The 18,168-nt window shown below is 38.1% G+C and overlaps 1 protein-coding gene across 7 annotated transcripts in view; it reads left to right on the top strand.

Moving 5' to 3' along the window:
• Window positions 1-15,638, top strand: part of LOC115778823 (regulator of G-protein signaling 8-like) — a 60,032-nt gene extending 44,394 nt beyond the window's left edge. For 4 of the 7 annotated variants that reach the window (XM_030727162.1, XM_030727160.1, XM_030727158.1 and 1 more), the window contains exons 2-5: window positions 1,819-1,929; window positions 2,951-3,012; window positions 9,782-9,948; window positions 12,980-15,638. In XM_030727162.1, the coding sequence (XP_030583022.1) occupies window positions 1,829-1,929; window positions 2,951-3,012; window positions 9,782-9,948; window positions 12,980-13,174 (525 nt within the window). In that variant the 5' untranslated portion in view covers window positions 1,819-1,828 and the 3' untranslated portion in view covers window positions 13,175-15,638. Of the gene's footprint in view, window positions 1-1,815; window positions 1,930-2,950; window positions 3,013-9,781; window positions 9,949-12,979 lie in introns of all 7 variants that reach the window. The other 3 variants (XM_030727164.1, XM_030727163.1, XM_030727159.1) reach the window with 1 other exon arrangement.
• Window positions 15,639-18,168: the final 2,530 nt, after the last annotated feature.

Below are 18,168 nucleotides of genomic sequence, written 5' to 3'. Positions count from 1 at the left end.
GTAAACTGTCAGTAGACTATATTGACAAAAGTGCTGGACTCCATCTCTAAATCTTTAAATCTTTAAATTCAGTCACACAGGTGCCTAAAATCAAGCATCTACCCATGCAGTCTGTCCTAACAAACATTTGTGAAAGAAAAGGTTGTTCTAAAGAAGTCACTGAATTCTAGTATGGTACTGTAAGAGGATGCCACTGTTGCAACAAAACAGTTTGTGGAATTTCTTCCCTCCTAGATATGGTCAACTTTGTTGTTGCAACGTGGAAGTCACATAAATTTGCAGAGTGGGGTCGACAAGTGCTCAGGTACATAAAAGTGCATAAAAGTCACCAACACCCTTCTATCTCAAAAAACTCCAGAGTTCTAAACCTCCTCTGGCATTAACATCAGCATAAAAACTGTATGCCGGGAGCTTCGTGGCATCCATGGCAGAGCAGCTTCTACAGTTGTAATGTGTGGGTGGCCCAGTACTTTTGTTCATATAGCGTATGTAGACAAACTGGTTGTTTTTCTTGTTTCCAGTGACCATATATATATATATATATATATATATATATATATATATATATATATATATATATATATATATATATAAATAAATAAATAAAACTGCTTGGGCTTTGATGGCACATCTTTAAACCATGCTCCATCTGGAGTGACCCAAGTGTCCCAGAGGCAGGACAGTGACAAATTCTACATGGCAGCAGCAGTGTACAAATGAGACAGGACAGACTGTGATGAGAGATGGAGGTATGGTTTATTTCACTGTGGTCAAATGTCCATGAGAGTGAAGTTGATTTTTTTTTTCATACACAGTGGGTCTTTTAAAGCGTCTCTACATGGTGATCCTTGTTGGAAATACCATAAACATGACATTTCCAGTTTATTTAGAAAACATAAATAAGCCCAATTTTAGGTTATTTTATTTATTTTGGTTGTTCCCCTAACACAGTGATCGGTTTAATGGTAATAATTTAGATGATGAGCAGAGTAGCTGCTACAGCTGCAAAAATACAATGCTGCTGTTTTTATCATTTAATAATGCTGGTAAAATGATAAGAGTAATTGTTGCATTAATTTTTATTTTTCAGCCATCGTGAAACTTTGTACTGTGTGAAAACTCTGCATTACATGGCTGCACCAAAACACCTTGTCAAGCAGGGAAGTTGGGTATCGGTGATGCTTGAAGCTCCATTCTGAATGAGGCAGAGCCATATGGAATCGGCCCTTTGCATATGGAGTTGCACCTGTTGTCCACGTTCAGTCGTCTCTTGTGGATTCAGTTGGCCTAATCTGTCTGCATCTTGTTTCTTCATGATCAGCTTATTTAGCGGGTCATCCATCAATATTTAAGAACTTATACATACATCACCTAAAGGAACAGCCCAACTACATGAAGACAAAACATACGATTAGCCAACTTGGCAACAGCAAGAATGTAATGGCAATGTTCTGGATAGTAACGGGGTTTCCTGGATATTATGAATGAGCTGGCACAGGGAAGACCAAGAAGGGGCAAGGGGATCAAGTGGGGCAGGGTGGAGGAGTGTGGTGAGGTGGATGGATTAAAATACTGGGCATGATTTTCGAACACAGGTGCAGCCCTGTGCCCTGATATGGATGGCCTTACATAAAAAGTGGCACTGCACAAAAGAAACTCTTTTGCAAAGTAGCAAAACAAGTATTTTGTAAGCAAAATTAAGGAGAAAGCATAATATTCAATGGATGGACGGCAGTTGTGTTTTCTTTGTCAAATGGTGTGACCAAAAGAAGAAAAAGTGGTGGAGAACATTAAGCATTGTGGGTTTTTTTTCAGCAGGATTTGCACCATGAAGACCAGACTAGGTTGCCTGTCCCACAAATCTGACTCCTACAATGACTTCTCTGAGTTCCTGCCTCCCGCCCACGAGACCACAGCCAGGTGTCTGAAGTGAGTTTGCCAAAAATTGTCAGACCTTTTAAGGAAAATTTACTTTTAAGACTTCTTTTTATTTGGGGGGATATTAATGTAATTTATTGCTCTCAGTTTGGATAGTATGTCAGCAACATAGTTGCAACATTTTTATGAGAAGCAGTCTTGGCATTTAACAGAGGAGATAACTTAAGCTGCATAATGTCCTGCTATAATCAGTGTAATCTTACTGCCACACTAAATCTCTGTCTAGGTGTTAGTTTGCCCACCCAACCAAAATCGGCACACAAATACACCTTAGGCCCCCGAAGATCTATAACAGATATTATGACATCATCATACACTCAAAAAAATTACTCTTGGTATATTGACATATTATGAGGTCAAGTTTACTGTATTTAGGGGCTATAACAAAAGTTTAACATTGGATACATAAGGGTATAAATGTACATAAGTCAAAGAGATTTCAAGCCATGTGAATTAATCCAGCCTACAAATTCCCCTTTTTTTCCCGTAGCATGTTATTATATACATTTTTGTCAAAAATTTGACAAAAAAAAAGACAAGTCACACAGTCAGGTGTCCTAAAACATCCTCACTAAAGAAACTGGCAGCAACAGCTTAAAATATTTCAGATTGAGTTCATAAGAATGTATTTGACAAATGGCCCAGTGAGCCACATGCTATACTAATGTGGAAGAGTATAATCATTTTAATGCATCTTGTCAATCTGGTAGATAGCATTACCCAACCATGTTTTCACTGTTTCATAAACGGTATTATAATGTGAACACAGGTCAGCTATTGTTCTTCTGTCTCCTCTCCCCTGGCATTATTCTGTAAATGTAACCTGGTATTTGAAATTTTATGGCCTTGAGGAGGAAGAATGACTATGAGCAGGAATTAATCATGCATTAAATTCAGCTGCCCTTCAAGTATATGAGTATATACAAGACAGCTGAGTGCTCAAAATGCATGAAAGCACAGTGGTTGATTAGCATCTGACTAAGGCAGTTCTCTTTATCTTTCTCTCCGTCAGACTATCAACGGATGAAGTTGTTCGATGGTCTGAATCCTTTGATAGCCTCCTCACTCACAAATGTAAGTGAACCCTTTCTATTTGCTGAGGGAACAGTTTGTACTGTGTAAGACACTTACAGCCAGCATCAAGAAAATGAAAGTCACCTTATATAGCAGTAAACTAGCCCCTTCCCGTTTCTTTAATACTTTAATATTTTTCACTCAGGAGAAACAAATTTCATTGTTCTCCTTCCAAGCCCATCTTATGTGAGTGTGTCACTTGTTGTTGTTAAGAGTCCATGCCGCATAATGAGTCACATCCTCATCTTTGACCTTCCCCTTGGACCAAACAGACAGCAGCACACACTCACTCACACGTCTGTCTGCACAAATAGGTTGTGTATTCATTTTCTACTGACAGGCTATGTGACGTAGCGTCTTTGACATAAAACTCTAAACTAACAGAGTAAAGGGCACATTCACTTGGTGAGACTAAAATTAATTCAAATCAAATTCAAACACTTTCCTCCGATAAAGGTCCTATCCTTTTAGGATGCTTGTGTTTTACTGAACCTCAAAGGGTCAAATCCATAAAAAATAAATTAATTTGAAAAAAAAATACAAAAATCAACATGTGGGGTGCACAGGTTTCTGATCTGCATTTGGTAAGAAGTGAAGGTGACCAAAATAACTTCCTTGGCTTTTAATAAATGAAAGTAAAATAGCAGGGAACTGCTAGCTAATGTTTTATGAAAACAAAACATTAAGTTATAACTAGCTTTTTTTTCAGTTTTTTGCTAATTAATCTGTCAAATATTTTCTCAAATAATTAAAATAACTTGTTATACATGTATATAATCACACATTAGTGAGCTTGAATTGGTGGTCGATGACCAAATATCCACCATAACTTGATTATCCAAGTGTTTTTACTGCTGGAAAACATTAGTGTCCATCAATAAATCATTTATTTTATTTTTTTTTATGTTCACCCATGACCAACTGTGCTTGCTGACAAATGTCAATCCACAGTTATCCATTTTCTTTTTCTTTTAAAATCCTAAGGCGAATGCTTTAGCAGGGAGTCTCTGTGAATTCTGTTTTGGAACAATCACATGAAATTAAGTCCTCTTTTTTTGGGATTGGAGGCCTTCAGCTGGAAGTCCACTGTACTGTAGTTTGGCCTGTTCTAGAGAAAAGAAAACCAACATGAACGATTCATAGCAGCATCTTTGGTTGTGGCTCCAAAACGGTGCTCGTAGATGCGAGAGTTTCAAAACTGGCTGTTACCTGCCAACAACCCTGTTTTTTTTTTCCAGGTTTCTTCAGCATTTCAGTAACATCTCCCAGTACTTTCCCACTTTGCTGTTTCTCCTGGGAAACTCCCATAACATGTGTGACCCTTAGTTTTTATTACAAGACTTGACAGGTATGATCAAGGGCCGGGTCACAGGGGCAGCAGCCTAAGCAGAGAAACCCAAACCTCCCTCTCCCCAGCCACCTCCTCCAGCTTAACTGAGGACAAACTGAGGCCTATTCAGACCAGCCCAGACATATATTCTGTCCAGGGTGTACTGGGTCTGCCCCAGGGCCTCCTCCTGATAGCACATGCCCAGAACACCTCACACAAGAAGCGCCCAGGAGGCATCCTAGTATGTCTAAACCACCTCAACTGGCTCCTTTTGATGTGGAGGAGTAGCGACTATACTATACTCTGAGCCTCTCTTGGATGATTGCTCTCCTCACTCTATCTCAAAGGGAGATCCCAGCTACCCTTTGGAGGAAGCTAATTTCCATCGCTTGTATCTGCAAGCTTGTTCTTTCAGACTTAGAGGTGCTAATTCTCAAACCCACTGCTTCACACTCAGCTGCAAACCACTCCAGTCCAAGCTGGAGGCCACCAGCTGATGAAGCCAACAGGACCACATTACTGTATCTGCAAAAAGCAGAGATGAGGTTCTGAGGCCACCAAGGTTGGAAGCCTTCCACTACTTGACTGAGGCAAGAAATTCTGTCCATAAAAATTACGAACCGAATCTGTAACACGGGGCAGCCCCAAGGAAGTCCAACACCCACCGGAGTCTCATTTATTACATCACATGCTCCTGCAGCACCCCCACAGAATACCATGATGGACATCGTCAAATGCCTTCTTCGAGTCCACAAAGCACATGTAGACTGGATGGGTAAGCTCTTATCCACCCCAGGGGCCCTGCCACCAAGGAGTTGTTTAGACTACCTTAGTGACCTCAATCCCACTGATGGGTGAGTCATCCCCCTCATCCCCAGACTCTGCTTCTTTTTCCATCACCTCAACAAATTCTTCCCTCACCCAAGTTTTTGCTTTAGCCGCTGCCTGAGCTGCATTCTGCCCAGCCCCTCTCCAGGAGACTGGTTCAAGTGCCCAGGCCATGCTTTATCTCTCAATCTCTCGATCCAGTGAGGCTTACACCTGTAAGATTTCTGTTATCTCATATGTGCTTTTAGAGACTGTAATGAAAACCTAGCATATATGTAATAGTTAATATACATTGAAATGTTAACTGTCAGGTCAAAAATCTGCATACAGTTGTTAGTGATTTCATTTTTGCGCTTTGTGGGATGTCTCATCTTTAAAAGTTTCATTAATCTTCTGTTCAGTTTCCAACCCAGTTGGACAAGATTTTTTAAACTCCTTAATATTTTTGCAAAAATTAGTTAGATTCCAAAGCCTCAGTTGCAACAGTCATTTTGCTCAGAGTAACAACCTCCATAACATTGGGCTAACAAATGGGAGCCTTGAATGTAACAAAGTCATGCTCACTTGAACAGCTTTATTCAGATTGAGGTTATGACATAACACATTGGTTTAACAGACAAAAAAAGATAATGTTGCCCAGGGAAAACTAGAGGCTTTCCCTAGACACAGGGAGCGTGATACACCTGCGCATCCTGTTTCAATTGACCAAGCATTAGAGCAGCACACTGCAACATGTACATGAACACACACAAACACACACACTTGGATTACATAAGAGATGTCAAATCAATAGGAACAGGGTGCTGAATGTTCCTTTGGTATGGTACTAACCTTAATTTGTTTTAAAAGGATGTACTGTGTATTTCACCTGGATGTGAAAAAGTGACTGTGACAATTAAGGCGCCCAACCTATGTGCACTGTTAGCTCATATATGCTCTGTTTGAACAGGAACATTTTTAAAGTTGATAAGCATTGATAAGTATAATGTATTAGGGTCGTAGTTTGCATCTTAGCTGAGATTCCAGAGTAACATGCTAACAAATGAATATGTTAATAATAATAATAATAATAATAATAATAACAAATGGCATCTTAATTCAATGAAAAAGTAATTCTTAGAAATTCTGTTTGCAGTGTTAAAAAGAAAAAAAGAAAGCATTTTGGCTTGTCATGTCAAAGTACTAGTGCTTTTCATTGGTCAGTATAGCGTTAAGTTTGTATCAGTTTGCTCAGTAATGAGAAAATAATATCATCCACTTCTCCTGCTTAGTGTCATGAATTGCTATGGCAGGCACGTTAAGGACCCCAATGCAGGACTCGAGAGACAGGGTTAAAACTCAAAAACCTCACCTTTATTGCTGGAAGGCACAGAGTAAAACAAAGCTGGAAAGGGCCAGCGAAACAGACTACTAAACCTCTTGAAAATAACATGGACAGGAAAGCACACAGCAGAGGGAAACCAATGATGACTACACTACAAGGAACAGACAAGAACACAGACAATATATATATATATATATATATATATATATATATATATATATATATATATATATATATATATATATATATATATATATATATATATATATATATATTGTAGCGATTCTCTTAGTTAGAGAGCGTGTTGATGTTGTGGGATTTCGGACTGTTCGGGAGGTTCGTGAAGGCAGCATGGAGAGAGAGAGAGACCGAGAGCTTGCCTGTGTGTGTGTGTTGCTGTTCCGCTGTTGTAGTTGTGGTTGGCGTGGCTGTGGCCTACAGCAGCCGTTTTTCTGCTAATAAAGACGACCTTTGTTGTGAATATCGCCGACTGTGGAGGTGTGTTTACAACGTTACAATATATTAGGGGTGGGACTTTAACGCGTTAATTTCGATTAATTAATTACAGGGAAATTAACGCGTTAAAATTTTTAACGCATTTTAATCGCACTTTGCACCGTGGAACGTTTCTCAGTGCACGAGTTCCCGGCATACAGATTATATCGACGCACAATGTCCAAATTAGGGGCTGCATCCTGCGAAGGACCCGGCCCACGTCTTTCGCAGCCCACGAACACCACAAAGGCCGGAAGTGAGCGGCTAGCCTTCATATCAGCTGCCCTCACCTCTGCGTAGCTTGTGTCGCCTAGCAACCGTGAGTGTGAAGCACAGCTGTGTAAAGCAGCTGTTTAAACGGAGAACGAACTTTTTCTCCTTTTTGTGGTTTAATTTTAAGTCTTTAATTCAAAATAAGCTGTTAAAACAAGCATAACACATTTCATCATCAAGGAATACAGCTGAGCGAATGATTAATTTTCAACTATATTAAGTGAGACATTAATGTTGAATAAAACTATCCAGTTATGATGCTTAACTTTAATTTCAGGAGTTTGCTTATCACAGGAGCACTTCCACCCTTCATTGGTCTGTGTAGTAGACTGGTGGGAAAATAAACAAAATTTTGAAGTTTAAGCTTATGTATATTGATTCATTCATCAACTAAACTTAAATTAATATTTATCATGTTAAATATTGAAATGCGATTAAAATGCGATTAATTTCGATTAATTAATTACAAAGCTTGTAATTAATTCGATTAATTTTTTTAATCGAGTCCCACCCCTAATATATATATATATATATATATATATATATATATATATATATATATATATATACACACCAGGTAATGAGATAATGGGAAATAGCTGGGAGGGAAACAGAAAGCAAAACTAAACCTAATGCACAAGGACCGAAGACATGCCAAAAGTAATACAGGAAGTAGCTAAACACAGAGACCAGGACTGAGATATGTGAACTTGACACAAAGACTGGGAAATAAAGAAACACAGAGAAGAAGGCACACAGAAGAACGTAGTAGTCACAAAAGAGTAAACAAAGACCAAGAACATAATCCAGATAACTAACTAATGAAGCCTGAAAATACCAATCCAGGAAAACACTGCAAAAAGGCTCCTTACTGAAAACTACAAACCATAATAACCTAAGAAACAAACCGAGATAAATAATAACAGCATTTAACAGAAAAACAGAAACCACTGGGTCAACGACCAAGGACCATCACATTTACACACCCAACACATCCATTTCTCCTTCTCTTACTTGTCATGTTCATGGTGTAGGTGTCAGTAAAGTTGTGGTCGTGATAGCTAGCATTACAGAGGTGGAGTGAGCATAAAGGGAGCAATGTTCTCTACATGGCAGGTAATTTAAAATGCAACATATCAAATCACCAAACGCACAAACAGTTTTATAAATTTAGCTCATAATCTTTCTCAACCAGAGAAAGAGAAAGATGTAAGAAAGCCAGGGTAGGAGAGGGAGATGAGAAATAATTTTCCAAGGTAAGGAATGTTCAGCTGGTTACATTAACTGGAGAATTAAATCATAGATGCAACGGTCTAAATCATGCAAGAATTTTTAAAATCTTTTGATGCTCACATCAAGTCCCTGCTCTTGCTTTTTCCATTTAAAAAATATTGCTAGACTCAAAAAGTGAACTGGAGACGCTCGTTCAGGCCTTCATCTCCTCTCACTTGAATTACTGTAACGCACTATTATCTTGTCTGTCTAAATCAACTATTTATTGCCTTCAATCTGGCTAAAATGCTGCTGCCAGGTTTTTGACCCACTCTTAAAAATGTGCTCATATTACTGTTACTCGTATTGTTAAAGGTCTACATTGACTTTCTGTGAGGTTTAGATTTCAGTTTAAAATTTTGGTTCTTACTTTTATGGCCTTACAAGGTGAACCCCTACTTATATTGTTGAACAACTCTTCCCCTGTTCTTCAAGACGGATCCTTGGAGGTCTTCTTGTAATCCTGCGTATCCATCTGAAAACTAAAAGTTTACCTTTCTCTCTTTGTAAATTTGACTGTGTGCAACCCTTTAAAAAGCAGCTTAAATCTCTATTCAGACAGGCATTTAGGTAATTTTTTTTTGTGTGTGTTCTGTGTTGTTTTACTTGGTTCATGTGTGTTCATTTTGACCTTGTATTAATTGTTCTTTTTTATTGATATTGTAAAACACTTTGTGACTGCTTTCTTGTCTTGAAAAGGGCCATATAAATAAATTTTACTCATATCAAACAATGTGTAGGTGTAATTATATTTGTCTCATTTGGTTTGAGTTCTCTTTTTACTGGAAAAAAAAAATCTAATGCTTTTGTTGTTTAGAAGAGAAGAAAATTCTAATGGGTTCACAAACTTTCAACCACCACTGTAAGCCTGTGTATTGTTGGAAGCCAATCAAGAAAATGTTGCTGCATAAAACATGCTTTGCCCCGTGTTAAGAGGTAAACAGCAGAAAGGGTGGAAATGACATGTCAACATGACACAGGCACATAGAAAAACATGCCCTGCTTTTCATAACGTCAACAGGGAGCACATTAATTACTCACTTAACCTGGCTGACAAAGTTTTTTCTCTTTGTGGGTGTATTTTGTTCTGATTTATATGTGTTCTAATTATAAGACCATTTCCTGCTTATGTGCAACATACAATAATGGGTATTATCACATGACTCTATAGTAATATGAGCTGCTGTACAGAAATGGGGGTCATATATTTAACATCCATTAAATTTTGATTCATTTGTTCTTCTCAGATGGGCTGGCAGCTTTCCGGACATTTCTCAAGTCAGAATTCAGTGATGAGAACATTGAGTTTTGGATGGCCTGTGAGGACTACAAAAAAATAAAGAGCTCAGCTAAGCTGGTGTCGAAAGCAAACAAGATATTTAAGGAGTTCATTGAGGTTCAGGCACCAAGAGAGGTGAGTTAATGCATTCTTCTACTGACTTTAGTCAATAAAAAGCCTATTAAATAAAAATGCAAATCACTGCTTCCACCCAACCGAAAGAAATTAAAAAAAAAAATAGTTCTTATCATAGTAGCAGGATAGTAGTAGTATCTCTTTACAAAAACAAGAGAATTACAAAAATAGTTCTCAACCTCATCCTGCCACTACCTAGCTTATTGTTTGGTTCACTCTATGTATAAATTCTGTTTGGTTGGGTGACAATATGGTTTAGGACAGGTTGACAGATGAGGTCAGGCAGGAGTCGCCGTAGAGTATAATGTTCGCAGAAGACCTTGTGAACTGTAGTGAGAGTAGGGAGCAGGTGGAAGAGGGCCTGGAGAGGTGGAGGTATGCTCTGAAGAAAAGGGGAATGAAAATCAAACACAAGACAAAATGCATGTACATGAATAAGAGGGAGACAGGTGGAAATGTGAAAATGCAAGTGAATAGAGATAGTAAAGGCAGGTGAGTTTAAATACCTGGGGTCAACCATCCAAAGTAATGGACAGCACACAAGAGAGGTGGAGAAGAGAGTGCAGGCAAAGTGGAGGGGGTGGAGATGAGTGTCAGTGGTGATTTGTGATAGAAGGATGGCAGCGAGAGTGAAAGGGAGGTTTACAGTATGGTAGTGAAACCTGCTATGATGTGTGATTTGGAGACAGTGGCACTGACAAAAAAGCAGGAGGTAGAGCTGGAGGTGGCAGAGTTGAAGATGCTAAAATTTTCATTGGAAGTGAGCAGAATGGAAAGGATTAGAAATGCATATATCAAAGGGACAGCTCAGGTCAAGAAGTTTGGAGACACAGTTAGAGAGACCAGGCCAAGCTGGGCTGGACATGTATAGAGTAGAGATAGTGGATATACTGGACAAAGGATGGAGTGATGGAATTCATGGATGTAATAAGGGAGGACATGCATGGGGTCAGTGTGGCAGAACATGATGCAAGAGATAGGGTGGGATGTAGGCAGATGATCTCCTGTGGTGATTCCTGAAGAGAGCAGCTGGAGGAGGAAGAAGAAGAAGAAGAAGAAGAAGGAGGAGGAGGAGGAGAACTTTAGGGTGCCCTCAGCAGCTGAGCACTAGTTTGTGTCAAAGCTGGCTGGATCTTTGGTGTCTGTCGTTCTCGTGATCTCTTCACCCACATTAACTGTGTGTTGGATGACTGCAAAGGCAAAAATTCCAAATAAATGTTGCCAGTCAGAATTACTTGCTACAGCACGGTTCCCACTAATAGCAGGAAACAGAAAACAAAGGGTTGATATCAGGAGCCAATGAATTCATGTTTAAAACATCACTGCAAACTCCACCTTGTGTTTCTCACAGACATGTTACAATGCCAATGACCATTAGAGGTCACAGACTTGAAAAGTATACATTAGGGTTTAATATTTTTCCCGAAAATGACATGAATCAAATCCTGGGAAATGACGAGCCATTTCCCGGGAATTCCGGGAAAAAGTTTATTTATTTTTTTATTTTAATTAGGCCTTCTGTAGCCTGTGTCGGCCTTAACCTATTGTGATATTGTAGAGGTAGCTTTCCAGCTATGTCCTGTTATGCCCAGTAGGGGGTAACGTCGGCTTGATTAATGCAATAAAACCTACATCTCGACATTCGAGTGCTCGAGCTATGCGGTGTTGTATCGTTCCTCAACACTCCCTTAACAAATATAATTCGAATATTCCTCCATTGTACATGGAATTATACCAAGATATTTTACAACTGCTGGTGCAAAACAATACGGTTCATCTCCACAGCATTGATAAAGGCTCAGCCACGCTGTCGTGGCGACATCTGTTGCACTATATCTCCACCAGTGGAACGCTGTAATAGTCATTGAAAAGTTAACTACCGTACTACACTATAATATGGCATAACACAGGGCCTTGAGTAATGCACTACGACTTGGTCATTGCCATTCTGGCAACAGCAAATTTATAACACCGTGTCTGAGGGTTAAAGTAGGTTCGCTGTGAATCGCCTTTTGAAAAACTGGCCAATCCTTATAGCCTAAAAAATATACATTTTACTCAACTCCATTTTAAAAGCGAAATATGTTAAAGCAATCTATTTCATGATAATTTCTTCACACATTAGGCCCGTATCCTAATTCATGATTGTTAGTAAGCGGCTGCAAACGAGGAAAAGAAACACTCGAAGTTAAACAGATATTTGTTTATTGTTCAGGGCAGGCATATTTTATAGGCTATATAATGCAATATAACAATATATAATATAAAATTATATAATACAAAATACCTTAGGGTAAACACATTGCCTACGATTTCAACAAATTAAAGAGGAAAAAAGTACAACTGTGTAATACCTCTATTAAAACGCTTGAGATGAAGGCTGAAGCCTTAAACGGAGGCTGAACGTGCCTGAAATGAAGAGTAATGCTTTTCGCATTAAACGAACCCTTCTCTCAATATTTCCTTAAATTTAACATTCTGAAGCTTTCTTTTCTTTCTGAAAGTCAAATCGACGCGCGCGACTTTTTTCCCGGTTTCCCGTCTAACGTTTCCCGGGAAACGGGAAATGGTTCTGATCGCATTTCCCGGGAATCCCAGATCCCGGGATTAAACCCTAGTATATATGTCACTTGAACAAAAATTTTGTTCATTGTCTCAAGATTTACCAAATTGTAAGCTCTCTAAACATACTTATCAGACTCAAGACATCATTACAGTTGATTACATTTTCACATTTTCACTCATGTCAAATTTCTACTGTTATGCTGCCTTCAATCTACTTTGGCAGGGCCTATAGAATTAAGATGCACCCTAATGAATTTAAAACAAGGAAGCAGGTATAAGAGTCAGTATTTACTAATTATTCAGGTTTTTCTTCCATTAACCTGCAGAACTGCTGGCAGGGTTCACCTTATAATTTAGCTCTGAATAACACAAACCCAGGAGTCATGCTCACACACAAACTATCACACAAATTGAAGTAAGTTACTCTTCCCTTCAAAAAGATTTTTTCCTCTCGGTGTCCTGGCAGATTAACATTGACTACCGTACCAGGGAGAGGACTAAGCAGAGCCTGACGGATCCCAACCCAACCAGCCTCAATGAAGTCCAAGGTAAAATCTACAGCCTCATGGAGAAAGACTCCTACCCACGGTTTCTCAGGTCCAAAATGTACCACGATATAGTCAACAGGGCACAAGCACGAGGACAACGAAGGTCTGTTTGACAAGCAGTGGCAATAAAACTGGACCTCTACTGTAGATCATTTATCCTTTGAAATCTCTTAATACTGTGAATCTGCAAGGATGGGGTGACCTACTTGACTGTTTCCTTTGTCAATACCAGCTCCATGCATGCAATCCCTCTAGATAAAACGTGTCTCTGTGGACTGCAGTATACAGTACAAAGAGTTTGGATGATTATAAGCTAATGGTTTGCTGAGCAATCTGAAAATATTAAAATAAAATGCCCGTGTCATGCAATAATGATATTTATCACAATATTTGTTATGTTTTGTTAATTCTGGAGCTATGTTGCTTATTTATTTTTTAAATCAATCATGCACTAAGTGATTAAATGTAAGACCACAATGTGTAAAATTAAATGGAAGCAAGAGATATAGCTTTAAAAGGGCCCTGGTGAACAAAACTCATATTAAGGCACATTTCCAATATACCAATAAAGAAATCAAATGAGTTCTGATCAAAAGGTCCTGGAAGCAAAAGCCATGATAAGAACTTCTTATTTATTTCATTTTATTTGAGCTTAAATCTGCCCATCAAGCTCATCTCCATGTGCACCTCTGGATGTTGCTATTGTTATCCCTACATGGAAGTACAGTTCTGACCAACTGCATTTGTGCACCTGTGTTTTTTATAGGCAGCGTCAGAAATTTAGATTATTCATTGTGTACCTCAGTGACTGCAGTTGGTCTGGAACTTGTACATTTCCAAAGCTGTTTGGTTCGGTGTAGGTTTAAAGGAGAGCTCAGCGGTTGAGTATGGATTGTTTTTGCTGTGATAATAAACAAAAAAAGGTTATGGAAAAGTCAGAGTTACTGGTTTGAAATGAAAAGTGGTCTGCATGTTATATGTTTTCCAACTAAAGCATCCACCTCAGCCTCTCCCTGTGGACTTTCCAGCTCTGCATCGCCCTTTTTTCTTATTTGCTTCCATTATATTACTCTGCCAAGTAGATGCTGCTATCACCATGAAACATGGATCATATCAAGCTGCACAAAGGATCTGTTGGGTCCCTTTCTCAGGGACTTTTTAAAAATGATGGTTCATATATTTTGGGTCAGACTATTTGCCAAATTGTTTTTTTAGTTAAGCTTAAATTGCCCTTCACACTACAGTGTGCCGCGTATACATTTCCAAATAAAGGTGATTTATTTTTTCTTTATACACTTTATTTTCTGTCCTTTAGATAGAGTGTACTGGATTTACTCAAGCCTTTGCATTGAGTACTTTTGATATACTTTATCACTGTTGTGGTAATTATCATTATTGCTTTATTGCTCAGCCCCGCCACTACTTGTCTTACCGTCTCTGTGAAATAGACACTGTTGTATGCAGGTAATTAGACCTGTTGTGGTAGTTTGTGTGTTTACAATAAACTGCTAAGTGAGTGACCACTTAATATCTGAAACTGTGCCAAAATAATGAATTGCACTTAGATGTTGTTATCGCATAATACTGTGTATTTTAAACTGCAGGTATTCTGTCAGAGCAGAGGTTAGCGTCTCTGTTCAAACTGCTGCATGCGGTTCATGCAGTGATTGATTCCTGGATGATTCTCTTCATCATATCTGGTGGTTTGGTTCATTTAAGCGATGTCACTGAAAATTAGTCATTAAATGTAACGAGTTTCTTTTGATTATCGACAACAAAAAAGTTTCTAAGTAAAGTTAAAGAGTAATTAAAATCCCATTCTAAAAATGGAAATTACAGTGGGTACCTAATTAACTAAAACTGCAGTATAAACAGCAGATGTTTCACCTGTTGATGATCTTCCAGTGAATACCATCCAATCTTTTCTGAAAATAGTTTTCTGCATGATGCAATACTCATAATTACTATTTATGTATTCTTAAACATGTACAGTATGTTCCAAAAATTACTGCAGATAACTTTATTCACCATATGTCAGTGTGCTCCCTCAGCATTTGATGTGTTCCCCTAGAATTAGATGTGCTCCTGAACATATCAATCCTTTCAATAAATTAAATGATAAACTTTCCTGAGCACTTAAAGAGTGGTAAATATTTTCTTTAGTGCATGTGTACCACATAGGCCTGTTTGAACTGGATTTAAAAAGTCAAAAAACAAAAGCATATGTATGGTATGTTACTGTGCTCCACATGAATGTAACCCCCCCCCCCCCTTCTGTTTTTCATTAAAAAAATTAAACTGCATTTTTTTTGTTGTGCACTGTGACTTCATTCTCATTATACCAAAAAGGTATTAGAGTTATGAAAATGCATTATTCCACTGATCAGGCACGCAGACAGACGGGCTGACCTGGTTTCCCGGCTATTTTATGACTGCAATGATAGCAGAACGAAACATTTCTAATAAATGAGAAGCCACTTCTCAATCTATGTGATTCACATTTCTATTAAATATAAACTTTTGAAGAGCAGATTCAGAATTCCAATGTTGTTTGTGTACTTTTGTATTAAGATTTTGCGTGCAATAAAAACAACTGTCTGTTGAGCACATATGTAAATGAGTTTTCTGTTTTTTTTAATGACATGAATTCAAAGAAATAAGTTAAAGCAGATATGTAATTACAAAAGGTAGATCACTGTTAAATCATTAAGTTTTAAATGAACCAACACATCCATTCTTATTTCTATATATCTTAAACCCATCTACAAACATACATAACTACAGAGAGCTACCTACAATGTGCATATCTTGTACATATCCATATAATGTACAGGCAGAAATAAACGTTACATACACTCCCATTTTTTTAGTTTTTGAAATATAAACAAACATGGAAGAAGTTCAGCTTTTAGTTTATCTGATGAATTTCCGTTATAAATTGTAATCCCATTTTTCACCACATCCAAAATTTTAATTTTGCTCTTTATAACCATAAAATATAATTTTCCAGAGCTCAGCAATACTTCTAAACACTTAGAACTTATTGTTCTATTATTAATCAATATTTCTCTGCAGCTTTAAATGTTAGCCTTATCCAATTATTATGGTGATCATATTCAAAAATTATACCGTGCTTTAAATTACCAATCATCAGACTCAGAGGACAACTTAAAAAATTGATCTGTAAACAGAAATCCACTCTACAACTTTAATCCACAGTAACTACCACTGCAATGCTAAAATAAATTCAAATGTGTGCTGATAGATTTGCTATGCAGAACTTTGCTTTTCCAGCTTGTGTCATCAGCAGTGAGTCATACTTATTATACTGATGGCTAGAGTTCTATATTCTGCATCTCTGCTTACTTTTAAAAGAAAAAAAAGTAACTCAAAGCAGGAGCGTCATCAAATATTCATGACACTATTTTTACTTAGCTGCAGTAACCATCACATATACCTAGTATTTGGGGCACTGGTGGGACGGAGTCGCCCACCGTTCCATTACACATCCATTAACTTTCCTGTTGTTGTCAATGCGTTAGTCACTCGGGGAATGAAGAGCAGTCTGAATGTGGGGCAGTGCCCTGCTCAGTAGACACAACACAAGCCTATCTGGGCCAGCAGACTGCAAACAGAGTCGATGCACAGCTCACAGCGGAAGTGACTCCAAGCAGGGAATCAACCCAGCACGTAATGACCCATCTTGTCTGTGGTTACCAAAGTGTAAATTACAGTGGTGTAATTGAACATATAAGAGACTGAGTAATCTATGTGTAGGTGTTTCTGCCACTTTTGAAGCAATCCATATTCAGTCATGATGCCTGACGCTCTCGCAGCTGTGAGTACGTTGCTGTTTAAAAAACTGAATAAGTTGTCTGAAAGGTAAAAATGTACTGCTTTTCAAATAACATCAAATAACAAAAAAACTGCTGATTTGGGAGGTTTGTAATAAACAGTATTTTGTGGCTCATCCGCTATAATTTTATCCCTTTCTTTCTGACTATTCTCCTGCTCTACAATATCTTTTATGTTTCTCGATCAGTCTGTATTTCTGTAGTCTCTTAATCAATAGTAAGCACAATGCCCATGGTGAAGCACTGCCTGACTATGGATAATGGGGAGGATGAGAGAACATTTAATTACTCCTCCTGTTCAGCCCCGAGACAAACAACAGAAGCAGTGTCGGGAAAACAGCAAAGCATATTGGATTGCCTGTTTTGCAACAACCTGAGTCAAAAAAATAAATATAAATAAATGAATGCATACATTTGTTTCTATTAGGCACCACATTACTTTCATTGGTGATGTGAGATGTACTGTGAATGCGAAAATCAATTTTGTGTAGGAGCACAAAAAATATGAAACGTGGCAGCACTGAATGTTTTTGCCACGTTCACTGTTTTGTTTTTATTTGCTGCAGATTTCAACCCTCAGCCCGAACAGTTAGTTTGTGGCTTCTTCAAATAAGAAATGCATTAGGGTTAAAAAGTTACAGTATTTCCCATTCCTCTTTGTTACAGCAAAAAAGAAGAACATTTCCTGTGCATTCACCTGTGTGGAAAGAACACAGACAGCATCACAGTAAAGTAAAACAATCAGAGGAAGGGCCATACTTCACATTCATCATACTGTATGTAGCTTCACGACACTAATGCCACTTGTTACAGCTCCAGCTAGCTTTTAGCTTAGCTGAAGGATTACATTGTGAGTGAATACAAAAGGTGAAGATAAAACATTCAAAGGCAAATCTGCAGTAGGCCACCCACAGTCGAGACAATAAACACGCAGAAATTGGAAAGGGGTGCTTTTGGTAATGCATAAATACTTTGAATGAGTTACGTTTCCCAATGGGTAATTCACTGAAGGTAACAGAGTACTTTTTATTGCTACCTCAGAATAGTTGTCGAGTACTCCTTAAACTATGCCATTTTTTTCTTGCTCTTCCATGAAGTGCAAAAAAGGCAGAGAAAACAGCACCTAATGATGATGAACTTATGTAATACAACTGGCATAAATGTTTCTGTTATTGGATTTTGGAACATTAATGCATTATAGTACAGCATTACAGTTAATGGACATTAAATGTATCCAAATGCAACACATTGAA

The sequence above is a fragment of the Archocentrus centrarchus genome, chromosome 4 (genome assembly GCF_007364275.1).
Source record: "Archocentrus centrarchus isolate MPI-CPG fArcCen1 chromosome 4, fArcCen1, whole genome shotgun sequence".
NCBI lineage: Eukaryota > Metazoa > Chordata > Actinopteri > Cichliformes > Cichlidae > Archocentrus > Archocentrus centrarchus.
This window is presented reverse-complemented; position numbering and strand designations above follow the sequence as displayed.